Source organism: Drosophila busckii, chromosome X (genome assembly GCF_011750605.1).
Source record: "Drosophila busckii strain San Diego stock center, stock number 13000-0081.31 chromosome X, ASM1175060v1, whole genome shotgun sequence".
Taxonomy (NCBI): Eukaryota; Metazoa; Arthropoda; class Insecta; order Diptera; family Drosophilidae; genus Drosophila; species Drosophila busckii.
This window is the reverse complement of record NC_046608.1, coordinates 4,075,558-4,092,330: the sequence shown is the minus strand read 5'-3', so window position 1 is coordinate 4,092,330 and position 16,773 is coordinate 4,075,558. Positions and strand designations below refer to the sequence as shown.

General features: G+C 39.1%; 5 protein-coding genes across 5 annotated transcripts; 3 read left to right on the top strand and 2 right to left on the bottom strand.

Annotated features, from left to right (window-relative positions):
• Window positions 1-375: 375 nt before the first annotated feature.
• LOC108605551 (segment polarity protein dishevelled) lies at window positions 376-2,642 on the top strand. The gene has a single exon (XM_017995312.2). It carries the CDS (start codon window positions 843-845, stop codon window positions 2,622-2,624), a length of 1,782 nt encoding a protein of 593 aa, XP_017850801.1. The 5' UTR covers window positions 376-842; the 3' UTR covers window positions 2,625-2,642.
• A 636-nt stretch (window positions 2,643-3,278) lies between these two features.
• Window positions 3,279-4,000, top strand: LOC108606134. The gene is made up of 2 exons (XM_017995987.2): window positions 3,279-3,536; window positions 3,593-4,000. Exons 1-2 carry the CDS (start codon window positions 3,331-3,333, stop codon window positions 3,762-3,764), a joined length of 378 nt encoding a protein of 125 aa, XP_017851476.1. The 5' UTR covers window positions 3,279-3,330; the 3' UTR covers window positions 3,765-4,000.
• Window positions 4,001-5,250: 1,250 nt separating this feature from the next.
• LOC108607053 (tyrosine-protein kinase hopscotch) lies at window positions 5,251-11,029 on the bottom strand. The gene is made up of 9 exons (XM_017997665.2): window positions 9,734-11,029; window positions 8,617-8,777; window positions 8,328-8,534; window positions 7,231-8,007; window positions 6,777-7,129; window positions 6,216-6,718; window positions 5,992-6,158; window positions 5,763-5,930; window positions 5,251-5,698 (listed from the first exon to the last, which is right to left on the bottom strand). Exons 1-9 carry the CDS (start codon window positions 10,784-10,786, stop codon window positions 5,488-5,490), a joined length of 3,600 nt encoding a protein of 1,199 aa, XP_017853154.1. The 5' UTR covers window positions 10,787-11,029; the 3' UTR covers window positions 5,251-5,487.
• Window positions 11,030-11,188: 159 nt separating this feature from the next.
• LOC108605766 (mitochondrial import inner membrane translocase subunit Tim8) lies at window positions 11,189-11,901 on the top strand. The gene is made up of 2 exons (XM_017995569.2): window positions 11,189-11,394; window positions 11,463-11,901. Exons 1-2 carry the CDS (start codon window positions 11,305-11,307, stop codon window positions 11,637-11,639), a joined length of 267 nt encoding a protein of 88 aa, XP_017851058.1. The 5' UTR covers window positions 11,189-11,304; the 3' UTR covers window positions 11,640-11,901.
• Window positions 11,902-11,920: 19 nt separating this feature from the next.
• Window positions 11,921-13,033, bottom strand: LOC108605765 (coiled-coil domain-containing protein 137). Its single transcript, XM_017995567.1, has 3 exons — window positions 12,911-13,033; window positions 12,321-12,852; window positions 11,921-12,263 (listed from the first exon to the last, which is right to left on the bottom strand). The coding sequence occupies exons 1-3, from the start codon at window positions 12,991-12,993 to the stop codon at window positions 11,931-11,933; spliced, it is 948 nt and encodes a 315-aa protein (XP_017851056.1). The 5' UTR covers window positions 12,994-13,033; the 3' UTR covers window positions 11,921-11,930.
• Window positions 13,034-16,773: the final 3,740 nt, after the last annotated feature.

Sequence of the window (16,773 nt, the reverse complement as noted above, 5' to 3'; positions counted from 1 at the left end):
ATCTATTTTTAATTTAAAATTTTATGTATAGCTATTGGCAATTGTAAGCAAATAAAATGGATTTAATTTTATGTCTGCGTGGTTTCGAAAATGTTTGTTCATTTTTTTTAATCAATAAAATCTTTTGAAAATTATTATCTTTTGGCTTTAATTTCTTTTTGCAAAAAATCAGCAACTTAACAATTGTAAAATTCTTATTCGTTTAAAAATAAATTATTAATTCATTTCAATTGTAAGCTGTTATCGCTGCTTCTAATTGTAATGTTATCTCGCTGTTAGTGTTAAGCTCAGCATTACAGGCGGTGTTATTCTTACTGACTGGTCACACTAATGTAACAATGTTATGCATATTGCCAGCAACACAGTGTCATCCACGCGGTGTTTAAAATCAAAAGAAAATATATATGTATATATTTGTCTCCATAAAATTATAGTTTTAAACGCCCAAAAATAACAATTGTACACAATATTGTTAAGTGTACGAGCCAAAAGCGTGTGCAATTAATGAAAATGCATTGATGAGCTGCAATAAAAGCAGTGCAATTGCTTACACAAATGAAGAAGGAGGAACCCAGCCCAAAAAGCATAAGCGAGAGGAGTACATACGTACATGTAGAAGAGAAAAAGAAAAGGGAAAATTTTTTTTTGTTTGGTGTGTGTGTGTGTGTGTAAATGAAAAGTGCAGACTCCAAACTTAAACTAGCAATAAACAAAGCGGAAAAGTGAGCAACAAAAAATAATAAAGCGAACGCAACGAATTTAGACAAGAGCGAAAAGAAGAAACAAATCAAAGAAAAAAGCCCACACACACACAGACATAGACGCACATAGAAACACACACAATGGATACAGATAGACCAAATGGCCAAGAGACGAAAGTCATCTATCATATTGACGACGAGAGCACACCGTACTTGGTTAAAATACCGATACCCTCCGCTCAGGTGACACTCAAAGACTTCAAAATGGTGCTCAACAAACAGAACAACAACTACAAGTATTTCTTTAAATCCATGGACGCCGACTTTGGTGTGGTCAAAGAGGAAATCGCCGACGATGCAACAATATTGCCTTGCTTCAATGGACGCGTCGTGTCCTGGCTTGTGTCCGCCGACGGCACCAATCAGTCCGACAATTGCTCCGAGTTGCCACCCAGCGAATGTGAAATGCGAGTACGCAGCCATTTGGCGCTGCAGCAGCAGCAACAACAGCAGCAGCAACAGCAACAACAGCAGCAACATCAGCAGCAGCAACAACAGCAGCAGCATCAACAGCAGCAACAACATAAGCTAGCGCCACTGCAAATGCTGCAACCGCCGCCACTTACATATCAATCAGCCTCAGTGCTGTCCAGCGATCTGGACTCGACCAGTCTCTTTGGCACAGAGTCGGAACTGACATTGGATCGCGACATGACCGACTACAGCAGCGTGCAGCGTCTGCAGGTGCGCAAGAAGCCCCAGAGACGCAAAAAGCGTGCGCCCAGCATGTCGCGCACCTCGTCATACAGCTCCATAACCGACTCCACCATGTCGCTAAACATTATTACTGTTTCCATTAATATGGAGGCGGTTAATTTTCTTGGCATCTCCATTGTGGGACAGTCGAATCGTGGCGGCGATGGTGGCATCTATGTGGGCAGCATTATGAAGGGCGGCGCTGTTGCCTTGGATGGACGCATTGAGCCCGGCGACATGATCTTGCAGGTGAACGATGTCAATTTCGAGAACATGACCAATGATGAGGCAGTGCGTGTGTTGCGCGAGGTAGTGCAAAAGCCGGGACCCATCAAGCTGGTGGTGGCCAAATGCTGGGATCCCAATCCCAAGGGTTACTTTACCATACCGCGCACGGAGCCGGTGCGTCCCATCGACCCAGGCGCTTGGGTAGCGCATACACAGGCTCTAACCTCGCACGACAGTATTATGGCGGACATACCAGAGCCGATCAAAGAGCGTCTGGATCAGAATAATCTGGAGGAGATTGTGAAGGCCATGACCAAGCCAGACAGCGGCTTGGAGATACGTGATCGCATGTGGTTAAAGATAACCATACCAAATGCTTTTATTGGCGCCGACGCTGTCAACTGGGTGCTGGAGAATGTCGAGGATGTGCAGGATAGGCGCGAGGCGCGTCGCATTGTCTCCGCCATGTTGCGAAACAATTATATCAAGCACACGGTCAACAAGCTGACCTTCTCCGAGCAATGCTACTATGTGGTGAATGAGGAGCGCAATCCCAACTTGCGCACGCATCCACACCCGCATGCACTCAGTCATGCGGACACGGAGAGCATTACCAGCGACATTGGACCGTTGCCTAATCCTCCCATTTATATGCCATACTCGGCCACGTACAATCCCAGTCATGGCTATCAGCCAATACAGTACGGCATTGCCGAGCGACACATCTCGTCGGGTTCGAGCAGCTCCGATGTGCTCACCAGCAAGGATATATCCGCTTCGCAAAGTGACATCACCTCTGTTATACATCAGACCAATCAGCTCACCATTGCCGCCCACGGTTCCAATAAGTCATCGGGCTCTTCAAATCGCGGCGGCGGAGGCGGGGGTGGTGGCAACACCAATGATCAGGACGTATCCGTATTTAATTACGTATTGTAGAAATTCTTTTGCAATGAAATTGTGTTTATTATTAATTAATTAATTAATTAATATAATTATTCTTTTTTATACATATACGAGTATACAACAAACAAAAACGAAAAACAAAACAGCAACAATATTAATATGTATATTTTATAAGATTATCATAAAGAAAAAAATGATGGACGCAGTCTCTCTCGCTCTCGTTCTTTCTCTAGAGCGCAAATGGAGTGGCAGGAGCACGTTTTTGCATGATGAATGATTGTAAGCCAGTTAAGATGAGTATAAGAATGAGATGATAATTTTGCATAAAGTTCTAAGAATTTAGTAATCAAAAATAAAAACAAAATATAAAATAAATCGAACAAATGCTTTTTGTAATCCCTATTAATACGTTGCCCTTACTTCATTCATTGTAATTTGTGTTGGCAACCATTTTTGCTCACTTTTGAGCTCAATATAACATATTAAGACTGATTGTAGATAAAAAATGTTAGTTGATAACAAATTGCGCTATTGCTTTTAAAACTGCAGCCGCTAAAGATATTTTACAGCACTGTTTTGTATCGATACTTTTGGCGGAATCAACATTAAAATAGCTAAAAGTAGCCTTAAAATACCAAAACTTTCAAGAAAATAGCCAAGTTTTTCTTGTTAATAACAACACTGCCATAAAATTAACTTCGCATTTTTAAATTAAGTAAAATTGAATAAACAAAAAAGCATGTCCACCGACGTTGAGCCTGCCACGACAGCTGATAAGTTCTCCGCCAATGCAGAAGAATTGGAAAGCTACTATTTATTGCTGGAATCGGGCACAATACCAGACCTACAATGGCAATTCCCTGGCCGGCGTGCTCCATCTCCAGATGCCAGTACGAGTGGCAACAGCAAAGAGCTAGAAGTTGCCGCCGAAGCCGTGGAGCAAGAGTATGTAGTGCAAAGTAAACTTATTAATGCTTATATTAAATGTTTTTATTTTGTAGACCACAGAAAAACAATGATTTCGATTTTAGCGATGATGTGGCGCCCACACAAATGCGCGTCAGGAGTCAAACATCCACACCAAAGTCGGCCAAGAAGAAGACGGCGAACTTTGCTGGTGTTTTGGAAACATTGAAAAAGCAAAAACAGACAACAAAAACCGATGGTTCCTAGCAGGAATATGGTGGGCATAATGGACATTGGGCAAACACTTTGTGAGCATTGCCTAACTGTTAAATTATTCCCAAATTACGTTAGGCATTCAATAAGTTATGTTAACTCCACAATTATTTTCAGCATACAATTTTAAGAGCAGAGTTTTAATTCAAACATATATAGCTCATTCTCAAAATTGTAATATTAGACTTATTGAAATAGACTAGACTAGATCTTTTGTATGATATTTTTACTACGTATGCCTTGGAATTATCATTGCTTAATTAAAAAAAAAAAAGAACCAAAATCTATAATAGATTATCAATATAAATGAATACATAAGTATACAAAATAAAAATATGTACATAGGTATATTCTTATTCATGGTTGCCTTCCAAAAATTATAAACAGTAAAGTAACAGCTGAATTCTTAAATTAAATAATACTCACTTTATTATATTTGTTGTTGCACGTCAGCAGATGTATAAGAAAAAAAAATGTAAATATAAGAGCATTATTCCCATATTATATGAGGTACTAACAATATGTAAGAATTAAGTAATACTCATTAAAGAAACCAAAACAAGAAGTTTTTTAATTAAATCATAACTTAGTTTTAATATAATAAACTAAGCCAGTTATATGTTAGTTATTTGTATTATTATATTTTATTTTGTTGTTGATTTTATTTCTTTTATTACAACTATTGTTATTACTATTGTTTTTTATTATTTCAAATTTTCCAACATTTTTACTTGGCCCATGATTTTCTTACTTACCCTATACTTACTTTTGCTGTATCAGCCGGCGCCTAATTTTAGCCAATTCCAGTTAAGCTTTTAAAACATAACAGTTTAAAATATTTTTCCCACAGGAAAACGATGCACGCATCCTCTCTCTCTTCTCTTTCTAATTCGCCTTGAACACAATCATAACAATGATATCGCTATCTCTTTCATTTGTATGCAAAAATTGAAAAGACAGATCAGATACTCAATTCATTGCAGTTTTATTGATTAAAAATGGCATATGTATATGGTGTATAAAGTTTAATTGACTCTCCCCAAAACGTTGTCAATATCTTTTTCGATTTTTTAAAATTTGTTTTCATACATAAACATTACCTACATATACTAGTGCACAGACATATATAAGTTGCGTACACTTAAATTTACATAAAATATGATTTTTTTTTCACTTTGCTTGCTTAATTCGTCGTTGGGTGTATATTTGAATTTATATACTATCAAGCTAAGCATTATTTAACAATGTGTTCTATAAGTAATAACAAACTAAAATAGCAGAGACTTTAACGAAAAGCAAATTTTGTGCTCAAGTACTTGAAAAGGCAGCCAGTTTAAGCTCTAGTTCCAATCATTGCAGACTTACATACTACTACACATATAGTATATAATTAGAATAAATTTGTAAAAATAATAACAAGGGCAAATTTGTTTTAGGACAAATACAAAGAAAAAAAAAAACAATATCTAAAAGAGAGAAGTGTAATGCACAATGTTTATGTAAAAAAGCTTAAAATGTACGTTTTAAAAACGATTTTCGTGTGTCAAGTAATTAAAAGTAGTAGGATAACAACTTAAAATGATAAAAACATGTATGTATAAGCTACGTTTACGATACCTATAAGTTATGTATAAATGCGCGTTTTTAACACGCTTAGGTCAATTCTGATTAAACTTCCAATCACTGCTAATGAAGATTTCACCTTTAATTGCAAAAATTACTGTTGCTGCTGTTGATGCTGCTGTTGCTGCTGCTGCAGTTGTTGTTGCTGTTGCTCTTGTTGCTGTTGTGTTATATTAACGCCAACCTGTGCCTGTATAATTTGTATAATTTTACTAAAAGTAGGACGAGATTTTGGGATCTCATGCCAGCAGGGCAGCATCATATCGTTGTATACGAAATCCGGACAAAGCAAAGGCTGAGGTAAGCTGTCAAAAATATAAATAAATGGATTTAAACAACTACATATATTTTATATTTATATAGACTAACCGATCACCCTTGCGCAAGCATTTAATAAATTCTTCTTGGGTTAAAGCTTGCCCCTTGAATAGATCCGGTGTCTCACCGCCTGAAAACATTTCGAACAGCGTAACGCCATAACTCCAGACATCTGAATACGATGAGAATTTGCAGGTTTCAATGGCCTCCGGTGAATACCTGAAGTGCAAAGTAAGTGATTAAGTATTTCAAATACTAAGTAAATAGTTTTTCAAGTTACCATTTAATTGGTATATCACGTTGGCTTGTACCATAATAATAGCCATCCGCATTGGCGAATTGCGCTAGGCCAAAATCTGAGATTTTTACGCAGTTGCGATCAACTAGAATATTACGAGCGGCCAGATCGCGATGTATGAGAGATTTGCCGGACAAATAGTTCATGCCCTGCAAAGCAAATAAGATTAGTTAGTCACAATTTTATGAAAAGATTGGGGAACTTACTTTGGCAATATCTAATGCAAAGGCTAAGAGGCGGGCATCGGTTAGACTTGGCTTGTGTGAACTTAGATAGACAATGAATGAGCCAAACTCAAAGTATTCCATAATGATGCTCTGTGATTTGATGGCCCAGTATTTAAACTTGACCACATTGGGATGATTCAAGGCGCGCATTATTTCAATTTCACGTAGAAAATCTTCAGTGACCTGCATGGAGCGCAATTTCTTGATAGCCACCTGCTCCTTGGGACGATTTTTGTCATCATATTCGAGTTCACCGAGATAAACGGTGCCATAGTGTCCCTGCCCGATTTTATCCTTCTCACGATATTTCACCTTGCAGTCCTCCAATGGCATAACCAATGGCATATCATGCGAATTGACAAAGAACTCGCTATTCAGTCCTTCGTTGTACAAAACCATTCCGCCTGCATCTGAATGATTCGAGCTGTGGCTGCCATAGCCATTAATCAAAGCATTGATGTCATCCAAAGAGTCCTCCTCAACTGCAAAATGATATGAAATTAATACTCAAGTTTGTTATATGTATAACTTATAACTTACTTGACTCTGCTTCGTTTTGTGGCATGTCGTAGGGGCGCTGCAGGCGATTCTTAATTTCATTTAAGCGCGTAAAGATTGTGTGTAGATTAAAGCGATTATCGGGATCATCGCTCCAGCCATCCATAATGGTCTCAGTCATTTCGGGCGGGCACAAGCGCCGATGCAACGGCCTTAATATAAAGCTGTGCAATGAACGATGTTGGATCAGATCGCGTTGCTCAAACTGCTCCAATGCAATCTGTCCGCGTGAGAAAATCTCATACATGGTAGTGGCAAAGGCCCATAGTTGTGTGCTGGGATCCAGCTTGGCAGCCTCTAGATTATTGTAATAGTTGTATGGTATCCAAGGCGAGCTGCAAGACCAAACAAATGGCAAATATTAATATCAACAAAAGTCAGAGTGCGCGACAAGCAATAACCAATGGACTGTTTGCTTAAAAATAATCCCACTCACTCGCTGCGTTTGTAGGGACGCGCATAGCCAGGATCGCTGATTTTGGCGTGCAGCTCGTGCTTCTCCTGATCATATTTGGTTACATAGAGATTGGCGCAGCGTATGTAGCTATGGATTATCTTGCTATCCTCCAAGTAGTGCATGCCACGCACCAGGCCATGCATCATGTCCAGCAGACAAAGCATGCTGATGCTGCGATTCGCCTGCAGGAACTTGTTTAGCTGTCCATGCTCGGCATACTCCATGACCATGGTATATGGCACTGACATAGTTATGCCGTACAGCTTGATGAACTGAGGCGACTGTATGGTGCTCCAGGTGTGCGCTAGTTTCATGAACTCATGCAGATTGGCATCGTGCTTGAGCATCTTCATGGTAACCGGCACATCCTTGAAGGCGCCCTGCTGTATCCAGTCGCCGCGCATGGTAAACACTTTATCGTTGTCTGTGTGATTTATTGAATATTCGTACCACTGCAGATCAGTTTTGGGATTGAATATCTGTGGATTGCGACGCTGTAATTCCGCCTCGCTCAATTCCGTTTCAGTCTTTTTGGTTTTCAAATTTTTTGGCAAGCAAAGCAACAACAAAGGCGGCTTATCATATTTCGAGGCCGGCACGCGTATGCGATCGGAGCTATCAGTGCGTATAAATTGCGCCAACTTCGATAGCTGCTCAAAGGAATGATCGCCGTCCACGTCCAGTTTCCAGTTCTGACCGCGCAAAATCCGGAAAGTTTCGGTCTGACAACGCTGATGGTCGCTGCCGCTTGCCACACTGCAAAGTGAGTTAACATTTTTGATTTTAATAAGTATTTAAGTTATCAATCAAACGCCAAACATTTTGTTTATATGCAAATGTCAAAACAAATTAAGCAAACAAAATCATAATAATCTAATAATCTTCTGATAGTCATTTAATATGCAAGGCTTAAACCAAAATGTTTTTATTGAGTCAAATATAAAATTGGAAAACTCTCTCTGCCTATGCTGACTTTGCTCATAGATATTTGCATTTGAAACCTTATGCTTTCAAGTAATCATTTTGACATTTAACAACAAACGTTATGTACTGAATCGATTAGTAGATAAGCTTACATTTTAGTATTTATATCTATGTAGTATGTATTGTATTCGCGATCGCACTGACGCACAATGTAGCTGCCACATTTGTCGCCATTCTCGTGCAGCTTAGTAAACGAATAGCTACCGCCAATTGGTCCATGGCAGTATAAGCGTTTGAGTTCCTCCAACGAGGGTGTCTTGTATGAAGGACACAAGTCCTGCATCCATTTGACTGTTAACCTAAATAGACAAAGTGTATGCGTTTAGTTTGGGTTGCAATTTTTTTTTTATCAATGACAAGTGCCATAATTCATTCACTTACCTTATATAAATGCTCAAGTAGGAAATGAATGATTTCATTTCATGCTCCGTATCAAAGCGCATATGGTAACCATTGGGGAAACCGACGATTTCAAGTCGAACTACTTGGTCGTTCTCCTTATAGAGTGTAAATATATCTTCGACAACGGCAACCAGATTCCACTGCAAATTTAATGCATTGAGTGAGTAATTTTATATTGAGGAAGAAAACGAGATATATATATGCATTCATATATACATATCAGCAATTATTTAATGCGAAAATTATAAAAGCAAATCAGAAGAATTGTTGTTGCAATTGCAATTGGACGCCTAGCTCATGAATACTTTGCGTAGTAATTGTTTGCCAATAGTTTAATATTTGTTTTTCTGTTCTTACAAAGGGCCCCAAGGGACGTTCAAGTTTGGCATATAATATATTTCAAGTCTCGACTCAAATTGAGCTAACTCTTTCTTAATCCCAAGGGTATAACAAAAAATAACAGCTGATATATTTCTAATCTTTATGTCTTAAGGCTTATATACTTATGGCGAGTGATTGTCCCCACGGGTCATTGAAAGCCCATTTTTCTATATAAATCTCTGCCAAATTAAATGATTAATCATATATTTATACAGCTTAAGCGTGCTGCTGGTTAATTATGCGAATAAGGTCAAATGTTATAAGAACGAAGATAGTGTTTGCTTTACATTTTTGCTTGTGCAAAAATGTAATTTTTGCATACACTTTGACATTTGAAAAAGAGGAGCACAGGATAGCCTAAGGCTGTGCAAATGGCAAGCGTAGGCGGTTTAAAGTGGGCGCCCTCACATTACTCAGCATCGGCCTAGTGTTTAGCTTTGGGTTAAATTATTGCTGAGTAAAAAGTTTAGAGAAACAGCCATTTCCGCTGCTAAGAGCTCTACATATTTTAGAGCAGAGATTATAGGCTTTTTATTACTTTCTTAGTAGCTGATTTGAGCCAAGGCTAGCATAAAATTCTAATTTTTTTCTCTGTAGCGAGGCGTAAATAGTTTGGGGGCATGGGGGCTTAGTGATTACGTCAACTGTCGATGCTGATAAGGCCAGGGCGGATGGCAAATTAGCTTGCTGCTTGCTGTTGCAGGGTGCCACGTACCTTAAGTGTGGCTTCTGAGGTTACGCGTGCAACCTTCAAGCCCGGTTCGGGTGAATCATGATGATAGAGGCGCACATAAACGGGTATGGAGCTGGGGTACTGTAGCTGCTGGTGAGAGGGTCTATAGTGTGGCATTGTGCCATCGTTGCGATGATTGTTGCTGCTGCTGTGGGCGGTGACAGTGGTGGAGAGCGTGGTGTTGGACCCGGTGACTAGCGTATTGGTGGAGGTGCGCGCTGAGATGCTTGTGATGCTGCCGTTGGCCAATGTCAGAGATTCGAGCATTGGCTCATTGGGTAGATGCTCGACCGTAGCCTTAAAGGTTTCTGTAAGATAGGTGGGTGCCAGGACGCAAATCTGATGCTCATAATGCCACTTAAGGCTGCCTACATTCGGTTGATTGAGGCTCAAATCGCGAAAAGTGCGCTTTAATTTGGTCTTCACGAACATGCGATGTGCGCGAAATAAACTGCGCGGTAGATAATTCTTATATGCCTTCTCCACGTTCTGCGCCTGCAGTTTTCTTTCCTCCTTGTCAATGAACATATCTATGACCGCTAATCCCATAACCTTATCTTTATGCTCTGGATAGCGTATCTCGGGTATAAGCTCGTACAGCATATCATACCGCATTTGATAGTATAAGTAATTATGGCAGTGGTCATCAATCTGATGCAGCTGACGGTCCAGCTCTGGCACGCGAAAACGCAGACGAAAGACATAGCGCACATTCGGCGAGAGCCTGTCGCCCGGCATTTGCCATTTTTGCCTCATCTTAAGTGTCCCGGGCGATTGTCCATTGCTATGCTCACGCAGACCAAATAACAGGAGTGTAGTTGGCAGAATTTGCAGCTGAATGGCTACGTTGGTGCAGATTTGCTCACAGGTTAATTCGTTGCTAAAGCGCTCATAGTCGCCATGCATGTAATTGTAGACGTGTATGAGGCCATCGTTGACGATATTTTGGCTGGAGCTGCCGCTTTGTAGTGAGGCGGTTGCCAAGCTGGCGCTGTCCGCCGTTGAGGCGTGCCCACCGCTGCTGCTATCGTCCATTGCAGGTGCAGCGCTCCCAAAACAAAAACACACACACTCACAGTCACACACACACACACACACAGAGAGAGACAAAAAAACTTCTTTTTTTTTATCGTCTAATTCGTTGTTTGCCTATTTATGGCTTTATTGTTTTCTTCGCGTAGCTGCCACATTCGTGAGCACTTTATTCCTTTTTTTTTTGTGCACACACTTGCAAATGTATCAAAACTATTCGAAGAGATATATGCGTTGTCAGCATTAAAAAATGTAAATACAATATAATGAAAAAATCTGTTTGTACCAATTGTAGGATTACCATACATATCGATACTTAAATTTTGTAGACCATGCGCAACATTTTGCAACACTGTTTCAGGGCACTTGCTGTCAACGCTCTGGCAACGCTGCTCATTTTGTCAGATTTATATAACCTCAAATCTATAAAAATTCCCAAATAGTTACTTTATTTTTTTTGTGTGCAATAATTTTCACTGAAAACTTTACGCAACGCCCATTAGCCCAATAATATTGCCAACATGTCCGACTTCGAGAATCTGTCCGGTAACGATAAGGAGCTGCAGGAGTTTCTTATGATTGAAAAACAAAAGGCACAGGTCAATGCACAGGTACCAAATGTTATAACCGCACACATTGATTTGTTTATTAACCAATTGATTTTGCCCGCAATGAATAGATACACGAGTTCAATGAGATTTGCTGGGAGAAGTGCGTTGGCAAGCCGAGCACCAAACTCGATCATGCCACCGAGACATGCCTTAGCAATTGCGTAGACCGTTTCATAGACACTTCATTGTTGATAACACAGCGCTTTGCCCAAATCCTACAAAAGCAGAGCTCCGGCAGCATGTAGAGGGCGGCGGGACCAGAGCCCTAAGGTACACCTAAGCTAATTCCTAAAAATTTATCTGTAAGAAGTTTTTTTTTAATGTGCGGTGCTAAATTTAACTTATCGTCGTTCACCGTGCGACAAAAAATATTTAAACTTCGAAATTCTGTGAACCAAATAAGACAACATGCATACAGCTACCGTACATACATAACATGTATATGTATATTTGATTTGATTTGCTTTTGTTGAACGTTTGTTACAAAAAAAATAAGAACAGTAAATAAACTTTACAAAAGTTGGTAAAAACTAGTGCTAAGCGGCATTCTGAGTCTTCTTTAGCTGGCGATAGAGCTCAATCATTTTGCTGCGTTCACTCTCGAGCATGTTACGTGTGGCAGCTGGCAGTTCCTTGCGCTTGCCCTTAAGTTGTAGCTTGGTGGGCGGACCAACTGTAACCGCTTTTGTTTTGGCTTTTGTTATTGCTGGGTCCATTATCGACTTGAGCAACAGATTAGCTTTGCGACCAGGTCGTGGCACAGTCTCGTTTTTGTTGGCCTTGCGTGGCAGCGTCTTCAACGTGGGGGGCTCATGAACAATTTCACCAAATTTAAACACATCATGCTTGTACTCTGCAAGCGGCTTTGGCTGCAATTTATGTAAGTCATTAAATTAAACTTCATTGAACTTAATAGTTACACCAACCTCTTGTTTCTCTTCCTCGTCTGCTTCTTTAAAGGCACGCTTGATCAACTCCTTGCTTGTCTTGGCATCCATGGTAGGCTGTTGTTTGCCTTTGTTCTTTTTACGTCCCGATTTGGCTAAGGCACGCTCCTTTTGCTTCTGCTTGAGCAGTTCATCAATCTCGTTTTTGGGTCGCTTCTGCAGTGTTATTTCCCCGGTGCTTGCATTACGTATAACATTGACGCCGTATTTAGCTTCATATTGTGCTTCCTTGACAGATGCATTAGTTATGCGATTCACACGCCTTAGATAATCCTCATCTGTTTCATCAGCCAACTGTTTGATGTTTTTATGTTTGCTTCCAGCCACTGTGGGTGTTGTTGTTTTTCTGCCATTTTTGGTGGCTTTTGGTTTATCCTCTTTGCCTATAGTGCCAATTTTGAGACGTTTGCCCGCCTTGGCTGCGTCGGCCAATTGTTTGAACTGCTTAAATCTGTGTGAGGAGCGCTGTTCATCGTTCTGCGTTGGTGGATTGTTAGTCACATTGGCCAATCTGCGTATGATAAATTTAAATCAATGGATAAATAAATAAAATTGTATGTATAGCTTACTTCTTTTCCTTCTGTTCAATCTGTTTAAGTGGATCACGTACACCGTGATGCTTGCGCACGGGAATTTTACGTTTCCTAGCCATATTAACTATTTACAATTTGTTATTTTGAAGACTCGTGGTCGTAACGTTTACAAACAGCTGTTTAATAACATGCCCAAATGAGCATAACAGTGCCGCTAAATTAACAGCGGCTCATGTTGTTTGGCCTCCTGCTCGCACATATGGGCTCGTTTGTTGCTGAGCTGCTTGCACCTAACATTTTTGGATGTTACTTGCGTACAGAAATATTTACCGCAATAGTTGATTAAATTGGTATAAAGCATTACGCAAAGTTGCAGAAATATTTTAAACGCGTTACTAAAGTTTGTTTATTCATTAACAGTGTGCTCATATGTTTGACATGTATACGTATGTAAGCATGTATGTGTGGGCACAACATTTTGTTGCATAGTAAACGGCAAAGCGCATGCGCCATTAATTTGAGGCAGGCAAGGAAGAAAGTCAGGCACAACGAGCAGCGAGAAGCAGTAGCAGCAGCCAAAGTAACTTGCGAGCTTATAAGAGAGAGAGCAAAAAAAAAAATTGTAATATATTTTCAACGTGCTGCAGCTAAACAGTAATTTATTAATGTATTTTGGGCATTAACTGCATAAGGACTCTGTGCCAAATGCATGTCCTGTGATGTGCGAACGTGTGTATGTGTATTTGTATTTTTTCTCACACACATTTGTGATACAAATTTTTTGTTTTTTTCTATGCCAAACGGCCAGTGACAATATTTTGATGTTACATACAAAACATGCAATTTGCATTTGAACAATTGGAATATGGGAGAAGAGAAAAAAAAAAAACAGAATAGTGTGCTATATACAGAGACGTGCATAAAAGCGTATGTATGTAAATGTATGTTGATAAGCGATATAAAAGTCAAAGGCCAGAAAATTGTTCGAACGTGCGTGTTGTCTACTTTTATTTGCATTTTTTCCGCAATTTTCATGATGTACATGCTTACATACAGTTGAACAAATCTATGCTAACATGTATGTATGTATGCACATACATACATAAGCACATCCCGTTATATGCTTGCAAGGGATGTTGTTTAAAATGTGATAGTGATGAGTGCCCTAAACTACATTCGTATGTGTGTGTGTGTGTGTGAGTGTTTGTATGCATGTAACGTGACAGGCCGCAGCATCAGCTGCCAGAATCTTGTCATCAGTGAGCTCATATAACGGTGCGCGACAATTGGTGAAACTCTCTTATTGACCAATTTTCTTTATTTACCATGCTTGTTTTTTTTTTCTTCGTGTATAAGCATACAAATGTACGTAAAAGTATGTTAATATATGTATGTATGTATGCGTGTAGTAAGGATGTGTGTAAATGTCAGTGGCAGCTATGATGTACATACACAGGCAGTAGAATATTCCAACATATGTACATATGTATGCTATTACTTCGAAGTCAAGGCTTTCTTAACCGGTTTATCTTAAACTAAAATTTGTATGCAAAGCATGCGGCTTAAGAGTTCAATGTAAAATAAGCTTGCGATTAAATCTTAATTATAAAATGGCTTAGTTTCCAACGTTTAATGCGAAATTAATGAATTATTAACATTATTTAAGCATATGTATATTTATATTTACGCTTTTGGCAGCAAATGTGTGTGGTAATGATTTTAATAATAAGATAACAATTTAAATATACACACATGCATGTATACCACATGTTTTTATTTAGGCCAAAAATAAATTTAAATTCAAAAGCCAACAATTTTGTTGTACAATTGCATACAGCACGTCTGTCTGTCGGTCGGTCGGTCGGTCGGTCGGTCTGTCTGTCTCACACATCATTATGATGTAAGTTGTATGTATGCATGAAAGAGCGTGATTTGAAATCACAACAAGTCACAGTGTGTACAATGTGCGTCAAGGTCATTCGCATAAATTTATCGGCGTCATACGTCAACGTTGAAATAATCGAATTCGAAAATCGAACTTGCTGTATTTTTATAGCATACTTAAATGAGCCTGCATACTGCTATACGTAACCTATATTCGTTATATACACAAACCCCAATATATGTATATATAGCTATGCATATGCATTGCTAAAAAATTTAGCTAGTAGAATTATTTACGCTTTTAGTTATTATTATGTTCAAGCTGTTTATGCCGACACATTTTATTGCCCATATCAATCATACGCCGCGTGTAATTACACTAATCGCTGCGAAATAAAGAAAATTACATTACACTCTGAGCGCAGCAAGCAGAAAAAAAAGAATTATTAAACGAGCGCGGGCAATCAATTGTGTTATGACTGTATGTGTGTGTGACAGTTAAACCGACAGGATAAGAAATAAGTAATCGTCTAGTAAAGACATGCAAGAGGTGATTGAACTTGCCGGCGCTGCCACATGCTTATACATACATACAACACTCTCACATACGCAAACAATTCTCGACAGCAGAGCATTGGCTCGCTCTCTGTTTCTCTTGCTCTTTCTCATGCGCCTACGTAGGCGGTCTGCTTTGTTTGCTTTAACTAGCAGACATACCAATACTAAATAATAATACAAACAGAAAAAGCAAAGCAAAGCAAAGCATAAATAAGGGAAGATGACTTGATGACATACATACATACATATATTCATGTTTATAACGTTTGCATTTACGTAATCACAGCAGTAAGCAGTGTTGTATAAGTTACAAGGTTAATTTTTTCCATGCCAGGCTTAGGCAGCAACTCGATCGGCAGAGAGAGAGAGAGAGAGAGAGAGAGAGAGGGAGAGAGCGAGCATTGCGAAAAACAGAGTTGCCAAGTTAGCACAATTTTAAAGCGTAGCTTTTAACGAGCATAACTATATTACTGGCTTTAAATGCTATAACAATTATTTATTAACTTATTTAGCATTTTGAACGTTTGTAGTTTGAGGCGCGTTGACAACCCTACGCTGACAACGAGGAATAGCCAGGCTAAGCATATTTCATTTAGCTAATTTAGTTGCTCGATCGCCAACAGTTAAAACGGTATTCCCTTATTGTTTATAGTGTATGTGCTTGCGTTTTTTTTTTTTTGTTTTATATAGTGCGCCGGCATTGATAAAAATACACAAAGGCATAAAAATGACTGCGCGATTGATAAATGAATAAATAAATTCATATTATTTCATTTGCTGCCAAGAGCAACAACAAAATACAATTGCCGACGCACGAGCCTCAAGCTTCACTCTCTCTCTCTCTCTCTCTCTCTCTCTCTCTCTCTGTCTCACTCTGTCTGCAAGTAGTGCAAGAGAATTTGCTGAAATAGCATAAAATAAAGCACACAGCACAGACGGAAACAGAAATTGGAATCGTACAATAGGCGATCGGCCAAACATTTTTTTTTGTGACACAAAAATTAAATCAACAGCAGCCGCCAACAGTTTTTATTTATATTTATTGTTCCAAATGTGCTAAACTTATGTATAAATGCAATATATGCGTGTATGTGTGTGCGTGTGTGTGTGTGTGTGCGTGAACGCATTTGCAACAATGTAAACAACATAAAAATTTTATGCATTAGCTTTGTTTATAATTTTTGTTTGTTTTTGTGCATTTTTTTCAGATGTGCCGCAACTTTAAAATCAAAATCAAAATAATAATTTGAAATGAAATTGTTTATGCTTGTAAGCCGCACATCGTGCCAAGTTTATACACACACACACACACGCATACACAACACACTTACAAGCCAACATATGTTAGTGTTGTAAACTGAAAAGTTTTTTTTAGACAGTTTTCACCAAATTGAAACAATAACTGCCACCACGACATCAAAAAAGTTGCTAAAATCAAAAAACACAAGTGTCGCCAA

Coding starts and splice junctions, on each gene's coding strand:
- LOC108605551 (XM_017995312.2), top strand. CDS start 843: ATGGATACAGATAGACCAAATGGCCAAGAGACGAAAGTCATCTATCAT.
- LOC108606134 (XM_017995987.2), top strand. CDS start 3,331: ATGTCCACCGACGTTGAGCCTGCCACGACAGCTGATAAGTTCTCCGCC. Junction 3,537..3,592: donor GCCGAAGCCGTGGAGCAAGA/GTATGTAGTGCA, acceptor TTTATTTTGTAG/ACCACAGAAAAACAATGATT.
- LOC108607053 (XM_017997665.2), bottom strand. CDS start 10,786: ATGGACGATAGCAGCAGCGGTGGGCACGCCTCAACGGCGGACAGCGCC. Junction 8,008..8,327: donor ATAGATATAAATACTAAAAT/GTAAGCTTATCT, acceptor CTCACTTTGCAG/TGTGGCAAGCGGCAGCGACC. Junction 6,719..6,776: donor ACAAAACGAAGCAGAGTCAA/GTAAGTTATAAG, acceptor ATCATTTTGCAG/TTGAGGAGGACTCTTTGGAT.
- LOC108605766 (XM_017995569.2), top strand. CDS start 11,305: ATGTCCGACTTCGAGAATCTGTCCGGTAACGATAAGGAGCTGCAGGAG. Junction 11,395..11,462: donor AGGCACAGGTCAATGCACAG/GTACCAAATGTT, acceptor CGCAATGAATAG/ATACACGAGTTCAATGAGAT.
- LOC108605765 (XM_017995567.1), bottom strand. CDS start 12,993: ATGGCTAGGAAACGTAAAATTCCCGTGCGCAAGCATCACGGTGTACGT. Junction 12,853..12,910: donor ATTGAACAGAAGGAAAAGAA/GTAAGCTATACA, acceptor TATCATACGCAG/ATTGGCCAATGTGACTAACA. Junction 12,264..12,320: donor ACGAGGAAGAGAAACAAGAG/GTTGGTGTAACT, acceptor CATAAATTGCAG/CCAAAGCCGCTTGCAGAGTA.